We start from the raw sequence: 14,486 nt of genomic DNA on the forward strand, positions 1-14,486 counted from the left end.
GCATCATATATCAACACCTGCCCCTCTAGCATCATATATCAACACCTGCCCCTCTAGCATCATATATCAACACCTGCCTCTCTAGCATCATATATCAACACCTGCCCCTCTAGCATCATATATTAATACTTGTCTCTGTTTTTTTTCCGTCAAGTGGCAGCTGGAAGGAATTTCCTGATCTTAAGATAGTACAAATCTTTAGCTATAACTCGGGTATTTTAACATCTTATTCACAACAGTAGGATACAGACAAGAGGAGTGTAGCAACACAAGCAACAACACTCCTCACCATCTATTAAGTAATATACTCAAGTTCTGGGAATAAAGGTCTGAAAAAATATATATATTGGTTTAATGTTTGGTAGGCAAGAGTTATGACTTGCTATCTGGGTTCTGGGGGCTCGATACTCTGTCTGGTGTTTCCTCACTCTGCTTGAGCCAGAGTATTAAAAATGCTAAAAAAGTAATCAGTTACATGGCAGAATGCGCTTTAAAAAACATACAAAAATTAATACTGTCACACTAAATGTATTTAGCAATATAATTTTTAGAAAAGTTATAGAATTAAAATTATAATTATAATCATAGCTAAGCGCTGAACCCACAAGGGTCATACAACATATCATTAAAAGATTCCCTTAAAATTTCCCCAGAACCTCATACGGGTTCTCTGCTAATAATTCAGTGGTCAACAATTTTTGAAAAGTTGTCTGTTTCTTAAATGAGATTAGTTAATTCTTGTGTATTTTATGTCCTGAATCCAAATATCACCTTGAAAAATACTTATTGGTTATAGACTTAAAGATACGAGACATGTAATATTTGATTATTTTAATATAACGTACAATATATGTCAGTAGTATGTTTTAAACTCTAATCCGTACCTACTCTCGGCCTTTTTGCTTGACGTTTATAGTGGGCTGAAGAATCATCTCTCGCCAGTGTCCAGCAATAGTCTGCAAGTATTCTTGTGCCCCATTTGCCCTGGTACTATTTTTCCATGGTTAATATCTTGGTGAAACCTTTCACCATGTTCGTCACTAACTGCCCCACAGTTCGCTGGCAAGAAGTCTAAATATGCCAAAAAAGTAGATTTTAAGTGACATGTTGCACCCCAAGTTCTTGTAAGCTTTAATGAGATTTTCCATCAGCTGCTAGGAGATTGCACTGTTGAAGACGAGAGCCTAGCGGCTCTGCCTTATTTCTGGATAGTTGCAGATCCCTGACAAGGTCATGGAGTTCCTCTTTTGTTATGAGATGTGGCCTAGAGGAGTGTGCTTCATCGAAGTTTCGGTCACTCTGTAATCCAGCACTGTCATCCTTCTCTTCTTCCTCCTCACCACTTTCTTCATCTGACTCGAAGGATACCAAAGTTGGTGCATCAGGAACAGGTAGACCTTCTCCATGTGGAACTGGGCGAATAGCTGATGGAATGTTTGGATATTCGATGAACCCCTTTTTTTTTTTTACTTTTGACAAGCTCTTTTGTACTGGGGGTACCATGCAGAAATAACAATTGCTTGTATGGTCTGTTGGCTCCCGCCATGTCACTGGCACAGCAAAAGACATTCCTTTCCTCTTCCTGTTCAACCATTGGCGAAGGTTAGTAGCACAATTGTTGCAGCATATGTGTGGAGCAAAGTTCTCATCCTGCCACCAATCATGCATCTAAAATATAAGTGATATGCCTATCTAACCATAGCAGATATACGGTGCTTCTGTGATGCAAAGGTCACCTCACCACAAGTGTAGCAGAAGTTGTCTGCACTATTCACACAAGTACGAGACATTTGAAAAAAGAAAATTAGAAGATAAGCAGAAAATTTATTAATTTATCAGTATAACACAGAGCATGACAGCTAAGCAGAAGTATTAATATCATTCAGTAGGAAAATAAAATTATTATAATATGCCTCACATGCATATCAACAGCTTGCTCAGTGAATATTTATAAGTTTAAAAAGTGTTTGGCTAAGAAAATCACCTACCTTTCACCTCAAAATTTAAACTTGCACAGCACAACCACCTTCTATTACTGCTGGAACAATAATGAAGGTCAGTGAACCTGTGAGTGTGGTAAGAAACACACTGCCGCAAGCCTGTTAGAACCTGTTGTGACACGTAGATGTATGTTAAAAAGTAGAGCTAACAAACAATTTTAACCATGATATTCATTATTAGTGACTTAAAATTAGTTGGAAATTGCTACTCTGGTCTCTGAAGAATTTTGGTTGTTGACCAGTGGAACCTCGAGTTAGGCAAAAAGTAGTAAAAGTCCAGCAATCAGGGAGCTAAACCTGGAATTGTTGGTTGTCCAATTTTTTTTTTTGCAGATTTATTATCCATAAGTGCCCCGGATATAGGCTCCCATAACTGCCACTAAGGCCGAATTTACAAAGGGGCGATCTTGCTTTACAAATGTACGAACTTTTTTTCCTATATGTTATTCGAGGTGGTAGAGATAAAAGAATACAATATTGTGTATGTGGACTTCCGTAAAGCCTTTGATAAGGTTCCACACAGGATACTGATTAGCAAAGTAGCGGTAGATGGTATAGGAGAAATTATCTCCTGGACTGAGGCCTGGCTGACCGACAGGCAACAGAGTTTGTATTAATGGGGATAAATCAGAATAAGGACACATTACGAGTGGTGTGCCACAGAGGTCAGTACTAGGATCTTTGTTGACAATCGACATGAACGGCATGGACGAGGGTACAAATAATGACGCTAAAATAAGTCGTAACTTTTTCAATCCATTACATCCCCAGTCAGTTTTATAAACAATATAAAAATTTCTGATTACAACACTAGAAAGCCACAGGATGACCTGAATAGGTTGAGGTTGTGGTCAGAAAAGTGGCAGATGCAGTTCAATGCTGACAAGTGGAAGGTTCTAATCCTAGGAAAGAAAATAACTATGACACTCAGATACACTAAATAATGAAGATCTTTGTTAAAGTGAATGCGAAAAAGATTTAGGAGTTCTGGTTAGCAGAAATTAAAAACCAAGACAACAGAGCATAAGTGTACACATTAAAACTCATAAAATTCTGTTTCACATCAAGAAGCATAAATTATAAGAGTCCAAAGTCACACTTCAGCTTTATACAATATACCTTTCGTAAGGGCACTTGTAGATTATGCTGCTTAATTCTTGCATCCATATTACAGAATAATAGACATAATCACGTGGAAAATATAAAGAGAAGGATGATATCGTGTATTAGAAACCTTTCCTACGAAGACAGGTTGAAAGGCACGGAATTTGAACTCGCTGGAAAGGCGAAAAACTGGGAGAGACAACTTTGAACTGTAGAAATGGAAAACAAGAATAAATAGAGTGGACGTAAATAGCATAATGTAGAATGTCTATATCAAGACAATGGATTCAAATTGGAGAAATTTAAATTGTAAATGAGTGGAACAAACTAGCAGGTAGCGTCACTGAGGCAAGAACTTTCCGTAGTGGCAAATATAGGATGGATGGATGGGCATAGGAGCAGGTGTGGGTGTGATTAGCAGTTGACCAATAGGCAGTAGCAGTAGACCAATAGGCAGTAGCAGTAGACCAATAGGCAGTAGCAGTAGATCAATAGGCAGTAGCACTTGACAAATAGGCAGTAGCACTTGACCAATAGGCAGTAGCACTTGACCAATAGGCAGTAGCACTTGACCAATAGGCAGTAGCACTTGACCAATAGGCAGTAGCACTTGACCAACAGGCAGTAGCACTTGACCAATAGGCAGTAGCACTTGACCAATAGGCAGTAGCACTTGACCAATAGGCAGTAGTTGACAAATAGGCAGTAGCACTTGACCAATAGGCAGTAGCACTTGACCAATAGGCAGTAGCACTTGACCAATAGGCAGTAGCACTTGACCAATAGGCAGTAGCACTTGACCAATAGGCAGTAGCAGTTGACCAACAGGCAGTAGCAGTTGACCAACAGGCAGTAGCAGTTGACCAACAGGCAGTAGCAGTTGACCAACAGGCAGTAGCAGTTGACCAACAGGCAGTAGCAGTTGACCAACAGGCAGTAGCAGTTGACCAATAGGCCTACTGCTCGTGTTCCTTCTGTATTCTAATATATTTTGCAAGGTTCAGAGCAATCGAAAATGGCTTAAGCGACAAAGGATATACGTATATAGATTTTTTTAGCCATAACCTCGCTAATATGAATATTTAGGTAGAAAGTCTAAACGTTTGTTTTCTCAGAAATGGAAATAATTTTTGGCCAACGTAAACTCAGGAAGATTTGTGATGACTACGATATAAGTATTCTTAGTTCATAATTTGTAAGATCTCTTATTCATAAATTTAAGTCTGTAGGATAAAAAGATATATGAGCGGTGAAACAAAATCTTACAGGTTTTTAATATATTCTTTAAGTAATATACAATGTTAAAGTCATTGCACATTGCTACAAAATGTACATTAACAATATGCTACAACTAATAAATAAATTATATACACACAATATAAATTATATATATATATATAAGTAGTAGTACTGATTTCTACAGTATGGCTTCCTCCTCTCAGCGGTCCCCACAGTATGGCTTCTTCCAAAAAGGCCTTCTACAGAGTGGCTTCCTCTGAGTGGCTCCTTTTCACACCTATATGCTAATGACCTTTTTCACACCTATATGCTAATGACTTTGACCACACCCACGACCCCACCCACGACCCCCACCCACGACCCCCACCCACGACCCCACCCATGACCCCTCCCACGACCCCCACCCACGCCCCCCGCGCCCCCCCCCCGCCCCCCCGCCCTAACGCCGACCCCCACACCCGCCGCGCCCTCGCGTCTGCCCGCGCCCTCACGCCCGCCTGCGCCCGCCCGCACCCCTCGCGCCCGCCCGCGCCCCTCGCGCCCGTCTGTCGCGCCCGACCGTGCCTTCTGCTGCGCCTTCTGCAGCGTCGTCCGAATCGCCCCCGCTCCCCGAACTTTTTTCCGATTTTTTACAAATTTTTTTTGAATTTCATTTTATTGTGCTCTCCACTTCCTCGAATCAAGTTTTTTGGATTGCCCCTCCCACTTTCACCCCCACCCCAAATTTTTCTCGAAATTCTTATGATCTCCTCGGATCAAATTTTTTTTAGATTCCCCCCTCTGAGGGTAAGCTTTCAAAATGGACTCCCACTTTCACCCCCCCTTCCCAAAATTTCTCCTCCATCTCCTTGGATCAAGTTTTTGGGTACCCCTCCTTCCACCCCCAAAATTTCTCCTCCATCTCCTTGGATCAAGGTTTTCTCGATAATACAAAGACTCCATCTCCTCGGATCAAATTTTTTTTTGGATTTCCCCCTCTGGGGGTAAGCATTCAAATGAACTCCCACTTGCATCTCAAATTCCCTGCTCCAATTCCTTGGATCAAGGTTTCCCCTCTGGGGGTAAGCATTCAAATGAACTCCTCCTATGGGGCATGGTACTCTCTCTTACTACTGGGCTAAACAAGTGTGACGTCACCCCACCTATGTTTACTCGGCGGTCAGTGACGTCACGTGATGACCTCACACATACAGGCTGAATCTTGTCGACTTCCCCCTATGTCAGTGACGTCACGTGATGACCCCACACACACAGGCTGAATCTTGTCGACTTCCCCCTACACATTTCATATACAACATAGGGAAAACATTTTCACTCTTAACCCAGGATAACCCATATAATTTCACATTTTTTCGTTAATACCCACAACAATCCACAATTTCTTCACAAAATACAACACAAGTCTTGACATTTTTCTCGTTTTAACTATTTCATCAGAAAAACTCACCACAACACTTATAAGCACTTTTCGATTAATTCACTAGTCACAATTTTACATATTACGAAGTTAATACGAACACACACCTCACTTTACTTTGAACACCTTCAAAACACTCTCATAAATCACTTGAATACTCACAAAAATACCTTTGAACATTTCCAAACAACACTGAAACACTTCCAAAATATCATTTTGAATACTCCCAAATAAGATTCGACATCTCTAATTTATCTGCACTTATACATTTCATTAAATTACAACTCATCCCCCCAAACTCCTCCCTCAGTCTCCAGACTTCACAACATTATCACAAAAACTAACTCAAACATTTTACTTTGTACAGCACCAAAAAACACCATCAATTACCTTTGAATACTCCAAAAACATCATTCGAACACCTCCAAATCACCTCTGAATACTCCCGGAACACCTTCATAAGTACTCATGCACATCATTTGAACACCTTCAAAAACACCTTTGAATAACCTCAAGACACCATTTGAGTACTCCCAAATACACCACTGAATACTACTAAAACACCACTGAATACACTCAAAACACCACCAAAATCTCCATAAACTAAGATCAACACCCACAACACACACACACAACCCCCAACACCCACATCCCACAACACCAACAACCCACATCACCCACACCCCACAATTTTTCTCGTTTTAACTAATTTCATCAGAAAATCACAACAACAACAACCCACAACTTATAATCACTTTTCAACAACTCTAGTTCGACAACACCCACAACACCCACAACAACCCACTTATAACATCTTTTTCGGTATCTCTAGTTCGATAACAACACCCACAACACCCACATCCCACAACACCCACAACCCACATCACCCACACCCCACAACACCCACAACCCACATCACCCACACCCAGCAACTCCCACATCCAACATCACCCACACCCCACAACACCCACAACAACCCACAACTTATAACCACAGTTTTCAGCATCTCTAGCTCGACAACACCCACAACCCACATCACTCACAACTCACAACCCACAATTTTTTTCTCGTTTTAATTTCATCAGAAAAAGTCACATCAACAACCCACTTATAACATCTTTTCGGTATCTCTAGTTCGACAACACCCACAACCCACAACACCCACAACCCACATCGCCCACAACAACAACAACACACTTATAACGTCTTTTCGGTATCTCTAGTTCGACAACAACCACAACCCACAACACCCACAACCCACAACACCCACAACCCACAATTTTTTCTCGTTTTAACTAATTTCACCAGAAAAAGTCACATCAACAACCCACAACTTATAACCACTTTTTTGGTATCTCTAGTTCGACTACATTACCCACAACCCTCATCACTTACCAATTTTTTCAAAATTTATTCGATACAAATTTTTCCCCTTCTTTTTACTGAATCTTAAATGTAATACACATTCCTCTCTACATTACCAAAATTCTAATAAAATCCTCTCCATACCCATCTCCTTGTATCCACATAAATTGATATTATATTCACAACAACTAATCTCACTACCCAACTACTGCGATGTTTCTACACCATCCATTCTTTTCCAATATATCATAACTTCAATTCTATAATTTCTTTTTAAAATATTCACACATTACCTTTTATTTTCAGTAAAATCCCCCCCCCCCATATTTTATTAAATTTCTATTACAACCCTCCCCATACCCCTCTCCATCTCACCCCCCATCTCCCAACACACCTCTTCTGAACACACACAGAAATCACATTTCACATCCACAAATGCATCTCATCACCCATCTCAAATCCAAATGTGTGATCTTAGTGGAGGGGTTATAGAATCTGGTAAACGTCTTGATTGTGGTGATCTTAGATATTGGAGATATAACAGGTTGAAACAAGTAACTTCCTCTCGTTAAGTTAAATGAAGCAAAAGTGGGGTGTAACGTCGCTGATCGCCAAGTAAACGCAGGATGGAGTGTGATGTCATGGGAGGTATCCCTATCTGTGCTGGTATGTGTTGGTGGTAGTGAGGGGGGTGTATTAGATATTGTATGGAGTTGGTGATTGTGATTTTTTGTGTGAATGTTTATAAAAATGAGTGTTTTCTGCGATCTTAGCGGTTTTGAGGTGAGTGGGAACTTCTTGGTTATAGTGATTTGAGGGGATTTCTATAAAATGGGTGTTAGTTGGTGGTGTTGATCTTAGTATCTGGCGATTTTTAGTGTTGTTTGGGCAGTATTCGGTGCTGTTTTGGTAGTATTCAGTGGTGTTTTTGGAGTATTCAAAGGAATTTGATGATGTTTTTGAATGTGTTCAAATGATGTTTTTGGAGTAATCAAAGGTAATTGATGTTGTACAAAGTAAAGTGTGTGTGTACTCACCTAGTGTGTGTGTGTGTGTGTGTGTGTGTATGTATGTGTGTGTGTACATGTTATGTTTTCAGTTGGTGGTGATCCTGTTGTAAGTGTTTTCGGTGTTGTTTGGAAATGATCAAAGGTGTTTTTTTTGTGAGTATTCAAATGATTTATGAGTTTTTTTTTTTTGCGCTCATGTTATATAATAGTCTGTGGTGAGTGGGATCGTCTTGGTTAGAGTGATTTGAGGGGATTTGTGTGAAAATGGGTGTTAGTCTTTTATGTTGATCTTAGTTTAGGTTGATTTTGGTGGTGTTTTGACTGTATTCAGTGGTGTTTTAGTAGTATTCAGTGGTGTATTTGGGAGTATTCAAAGGAGTTTGATGATGTTTTTGAATGTGTTCAAATGATGTTTTTGGAGTAATCAAAGGTAACTGATGTTGTTTTTGGTGTTGTACAAAGTAAAATGTGGTGTGTGTGTGGGTGTGTTTGTGTTAGTTTTGGTAAAATGTCTCATGTCATAAGTGTATGAGTTAGTTTTTGTGATAATGTTGTAAAGTCTGGAGACTGAGGGAGTAGTATGGTGGATGAGTTGTAATTTCAGTTAATGAAATGTGTAAGTGTAGATAAATTAGAGATGATGAATCTTATTTGGGAGTAATCAAAATGATATTTTGGAAGTGCTTCAGTGTTGTTTGGAAATGTTCAAAGGTGTTTATGTGAGTATTCAAATGATTTATGAGAGTGTTCGAAGTAATCTTGGGGTTGTTCTGTAGTGAGATGATAAAGATTGTGGATGAGAGAATATTTCTTAAGAGATATTGAGAAAAGGTGGTCTCAAGTGATGTATGAGAGTGTTTTGAAAGTGTTCAAAGTAAAGTGATGTGTGTGTGTGTGTGTGTGTGTGTGTGTGTGTGTGTGTGTGTGTGTGTTAGGTGGTCATAGAGTTTTGTGAATATCTTGGATACAGTGATTTTAGTGGATTTGAGATGGGTGATGAGATGCATTTGTGAATGTGAAATGTGATTTTTGTGTGTGTTCAGAAAAGGTGTGTTGGGAGATGGGGGGTGAGATGGAGAGGGGTATGGGGAGGGTTGTAATAGAAATTTAATAAAATATGGGGGGGGGGGATTTTACTGAAAATAAAAGGTAATGTGTGAATATTTTAAAAAGAAATTATAGAATTGAAAAGTTATGATATATTGGAAAAGAATGGATGGTGTAGAAACATCGCAGTAGTTGGGTGGTGAGATTAGTTGTTGTGAATATAATATCAATTTATGTGGATACAAGGAGATGGGTATGGAGAGAATTTTATTAGAATTTTGGTAATGTAGAGAGGAATGTGTATTACATTTAAAATTCAGTAAAAAGAAGGGGAAAAATTTGTATCGAATAAATTGTGAATAAACTGGTAAGTGATGAGGGTTGTGGGTAATGTAGTCGAACTAGAGATACCAAAAAAAGTGGTTATAAGTTGTGGGTTGTTGATGTGACTTTTTCTGATGAAATTAGTTAAAACGAGAAAAAATTGTGGGTTGTGGGTGTTGTGGGTTGTGGGTGTTGTGGGTTGTGGGTGTTGTCGAACTCGAGATACCGAAAAGATATTATAAGTGGGTTGTTGATGTGACTTTTTCTGATGAAATTAGTTAAAACGAGAAAAAAATTGTGGGTTGTGGGTTTTGTGGGGTGTGGGTGATGTGGGTTGTGGGTGTTGTGGGGTGTGGGTGATGTGGGTTGTGGGTATTGTGGGATGTGGGTGTTGTGGGTGTTGTTGTCGAACTAGAGATACCGAAAAAGATGTTATAAGTGGGTTGTTGTGGGTGATGTGGGTTGTGGGTGTTGTGGGTGTTGTTGTCGAACTAGAGTTGTTGAAAAGTGATTATAAGTTGTGGGTTGTTGTTGTTGTTGTTGTTGTTGTTGTTGTGACTTTCTGATGAAATTAGTTAAAACGAGAAAAATTGTGGGGTGTGGGTGATGTGGGTTGTTGGTGTTGTGGGTGTTGGAGGTTGTGTGTGTGTGTTGTGGGTGTTGATCTTAGTTTATGGAGATTTTGGTGGTGTTTTGAGTGTATTCAGTGGTGTTTTAGTAGTATTCAGTGGTGTATTTGGGAGTACTCAAATGGTGTCTTGAGGTTATTCAAAGGTGTTTTTGAAGGTGTTCAAATGATGTGCATGAGTACTTATGAAGGTGTTCTGGGAGTATTCAGAGGTGATTTGGGGGTGTTCGAATGATGTTTTTGGAGTATTCAAAGGTAATTGATGGTGTTTTTTGGTGATGTACAAAGTAAAATGTTTGAGTTAGTTTTTGTGATAATGTTGTGAAGTCTGGAGACTGAGGGAGGAGTTTGGGGGGATGAGTTGTAATTTAATGAAATGTATAAGTGCAGATAAATTAGAGATGTCGAATCTTATTTGGGAGTATTCAAAATGATATTTTGGAAGTGTTTCAGTGTTGTTTGGAAATGTTCAAAGGTATTTTTGTGAGTATTCAAGTGATTTATGAGAGTGTTTTGAAGGTGTTCAAAGTAAAGTGAGGTGTGTGTTCGTATTAACTTCGTAATATGTAAAATTGTGACTAGTGAATTAATCGAAAAGTGCTTATAAGTGTTGTGGTGAGTTTTTCTGATGAAATAGTTAAAACGAGAAAAATGTCAAGACTTGTGTTGTATTTTGTGAAGAAATTGTGGATTGTTGTGGGTATTAACGAAAAAATGTGAAATTATATGGGTTATCCTGGGTTAAGAGTGAAAATGTTTTCCCTATGTTGTATATGAAATGTGTAGGGGGAAGTCGACAAGATTCAGCCTGTGTGTGTGTGGGGTCATCACGTGACGTCACTGACATAGGGGGAAGTCGACAAGATTCAGCCTGTATGTGTGAGGTCATCACGTGACGTCACTGACCGCCGAGTAAACATAGGTGGGGTGACGTCACACTTGTTTAGACCAGTAGTAAGAGAGAGTACCATTCCCCATAGGAGTTCATTTGAATGCTTACCCCCAGAGGGGAAACCTTGATCCAAGGAATTGGAGCAGGGAATTTGAGATGCAAGTGGGAGTTCATTTGAATGCTTACCCCCAGAGGGGGGAATCCAAAAAAAAACTTGATCCGAGGAGATGGAGTCTTTGTATTATCGAGAAAACCTTGATCCAAGGAGATGGAGGAGAAATTTGGGGGGTGGAAGGAGGGGTACCCAAAAACTTGATCCAAGGAGATGGAGGAGAAATTTTGGGAAGGGGGGGTGAAAGTGGGAGTCCATTTTGAAAGCTTACCCTCAGAGGGGGGAATCCAAAAAAACTTGATCCTAGGAGATCATAAGAATTTCGAGAAAAATTTGGGGTGGGGGGTGAAAGTGGGAGGGGCAATCCAAAAAACTTGATTCGAGGAAGTGGAGAGCACAATAAAATGAAATTCAAAAAAAATTTGAAAAAAATCGGAAAAAAATTCGGGGAGCAGGGGCGATTCGGACGACGCTGCAGAAGGCGCAGCAGAAGGCGCGGCCGGGCGCGACGGACGGGCGCGAGGGGCGCGGGCGGGCGGGAGGGGCACGGGCGGGCGCGAGGGCGCGGCGGGTGTGGGGGGTCGGCGTGAGGGCGGGGGGGCGTGGGTGGGGGTCGTGGGTGGGGGTCGTGGGTGGGGTCATGGGTGGGGTCATGGGTGGGGGTCGTGGGTGGGGTCAAGGTCATTAGCATATAGGTGTGAAAAGGAGCCACTCAGAGGAAGCCACTCTGTAGAAGGCCTTTTTGGAAGAAGCCATACTGTGGGGACCGCTGAGAGGAGGAAGCCATACTGTAGAAATCAGTACTACTTATATATATATATATATATATATATATATATAATATATATATATATATATATATATATATATATAATATATATATATATATGTCGTGCCGAATAGGTAAAACGCGATTTCGGCTTAAGTAGCAACGCTCTTCTTGCCGAATAAGGCAAACAAAAATTTGTGCAAGCAATAATTTCGCAAAAATCATTCTGAACCTAACGAAAAAAATATATTTTATTCTGTTTGTTTTTTATTAAATTATTGTAAACTTATCTAAAACATATTTAGTTGGGTTAAGCTAAATTAAACTGTGCTTGTTATAATAAGGTCAGGTAAGTTTTAAGGTTCTTTTGGTACAATATTATTAATTTTTACGTTATAATAAGGTCAGGTAAGTTTTAAGGTTCTTTTGGTACAATATTATTAATTTTTACGTTATAATAAGGTCAGGTAAGTTTTAAGGTTCTTTTGGTACAATATTATTAATTTTTACGTTATAATAAGGTCAGGTAAGTTTTAAGGTTCTTTTGGCACAATATTATTAATTTTTACGTTACCATCAATGAAAAAATATATATGGTTATACGTATAACAGAAAATTTTAGAAAGGACTTAATTTTAAACGAGTTCTTGCTAATTGATCAGTTTTACTTATTCGGCACGACATATATATAAGAAGGGAGAAGAAGAGAAGACAGGGGAGAGAGAATGAGAGAGAGAGAGAGAGAGAGAGAGAGAGAGAGAGAGAGAGAGAGAGAGAGAGAGAGAGAGAGAGAGAGAGAGAGAGAGAGAGAGAGAGAGAGAGAGACTGAGACTATTTCTTATGTTCTCCGAACGTTACACCATCTCATTATTAATCCAAAAAGCTCTCCTAGACAGATTACATGGCTACGTGTCACTATGAGTACAACGACAAAATTCTCCAAAGAGTCCATAGAAGCGACTCACATCATACTGACTTCAAGGAGAAAAAAAAAAAAGTTCAGTGATGCCAGTCATGTTCTGTTTTGATATAAATATTTTGTCTCAACCTGCGCATTTTCTTATCTTGTACAACGTGTGCAGGAACAAGGTTCACACTCACGATCTTATGGTAATGAACCTACAGTGTACAGACCCGTCCTACACTGATGACACCATTTGAATTCAGAAACATTGTATTTTCTGTGGTGAATGCTCCTTACCTCCAGATCCCAAAAATCCAACTAGGCGAGACAAAGTTAAACGACAGGACTGCTGCTAGACTACATGAGAAATCCTTTAAAGCTATTCAGGTTCGATTCTAAGCTGTTGCATGTGATCTCCATGCAACGGAGGCACAAAAACCACAAAAATATAACAATTTTTGCAGCATGCCGGTTAAAAAAAACTCTCTAAATGCCTCTCTAATGCCGCTCTTATTAAAAATAATAGATAACATGAAGAGCAGTCAACATTAAATGTGGCATTATCCTCTCTCCTGAACTGGAGGAAGGGAAGAAGGAACTAGTTGGAATCTTTCCTATCACTTATGCCCATGTCTTCCATGCCACTCAATGTCTTCCATGTCACTCAATGTCTTCCATGCCACTCAATCATACATCTGACTATTTGTACAATACAAGCCAACGACATGATTCTTGATACAAATGTTAAAATGGCTGAAGCTCTGATAATTAGAGGTACCATGCCAGGTTTTTTCCCAAGAGATCTTGCCTGATGACTTCGATAAAAATATCTCGGCAGGTGATAATGATGGAAACTAAAGACAGGTGTTAAAGTTAGATACAGAATAGGCTACTGCATGGAACCGAATAGCAGCAGACTACTCAGTGGGCAGCAGCAGACTACTCACTGTGCAGCAGACAGTATCAGCCACTCTCAAGTACTCCAGTATGAACTATATGCATCTGGATGAATACAGATGAACCTCCCGCCGACTAACGGGGGATTCGTCTGTAAAAAACTTGCATTTGTGATCATAGTGGTGCCTATGGTGTATAAATATACCTAGTTGGATGAATCTTAACATCCAGGCATGAAAACCTTCCATCTCATATTAGAAAAAAATAGAGAGTGCTTCTGAAGAAATGTTGAAACTGATTAATTTTATGAGCCAGGATATTAACGAGAGTGATTGTCTCTTCACCGAATATGAATTAGATAATGCATTAACTAAAGGTCGATCAACTGCTCCTGGAGAGGATGGTTTAACCTATGATATTCTCAGAACTAAGGCAAGTGCCTGATAACCCTTCATTGGCACTGTATAATACCAGTTACATTGAGGGCGTTCTTCCTACTTCCTGGACCAATAGTCTCAATGTGCTTATCCCCAAGCCCCAACAGCCTGATACATTTAGACCGATCTCCTTAACTAGTTGTCTTTGTAAAACTTTTGAAAGAATGATACTTAACAGACTGCACCATAGAATCAAACACCAACTTTCCCCCTACCTCTGTGGGTTCATGAAAGGTAAAAGTGTGCAGAACTGTATTTCCACCTTTCTCACTGCACACACCTCTACTAGTTTTGCCACATTTCTTGATCTAAAATCTGCATTTGATATTGCGAACTGAACC

General features: G+C 39.7%; 2 protein-coding genes across 4 annotated transcripts in view; both read right to left on the reverse strand.

Moving 5' to 3' along the window:
• Positions 1–14,486, reverse strand: part of LOC128686065 (protein rolling stone) — a 483,046-nt gene that overhangs the window by 459,306 nt on the left and 9,254 nt on the right. The window lies entirely within an intron of this gene.
• Positions 3,445–14,486, reverse strand: part of LOC128685938 (uncharacterized) — a gene marked incomplete at its 5' end in the record, with an annotated part of 637,739 nt that continues 626,697 nt past the window's right edge. Inside the window, 2 exon segments of the mRNA XM_070083119.1 lie at positions 3,445–4,085; positions 4,802–4,957. Coding sequence (XP_069939220.1) covers positions 3,445–4,085; positions 4,802–4,957 — 797 coding nt within the window.

The sequence above is a fragment of the Cherax quadricarinatus genome, chromosome 9, assembly GCF_038502225.1.
Source record: "Cherax quadricarinatus isolate ZL_2023a chromosome 9, ASM3850222v1, whole genome shotgun sequence".
NCBI classification, from domain to species: domain Eukaryota; kingdom Metazoa; phylum Arthropoda; class Malacostraca; order Decapoda; family Parastacidae; genus Cherax; species Cherax quadricarinatus.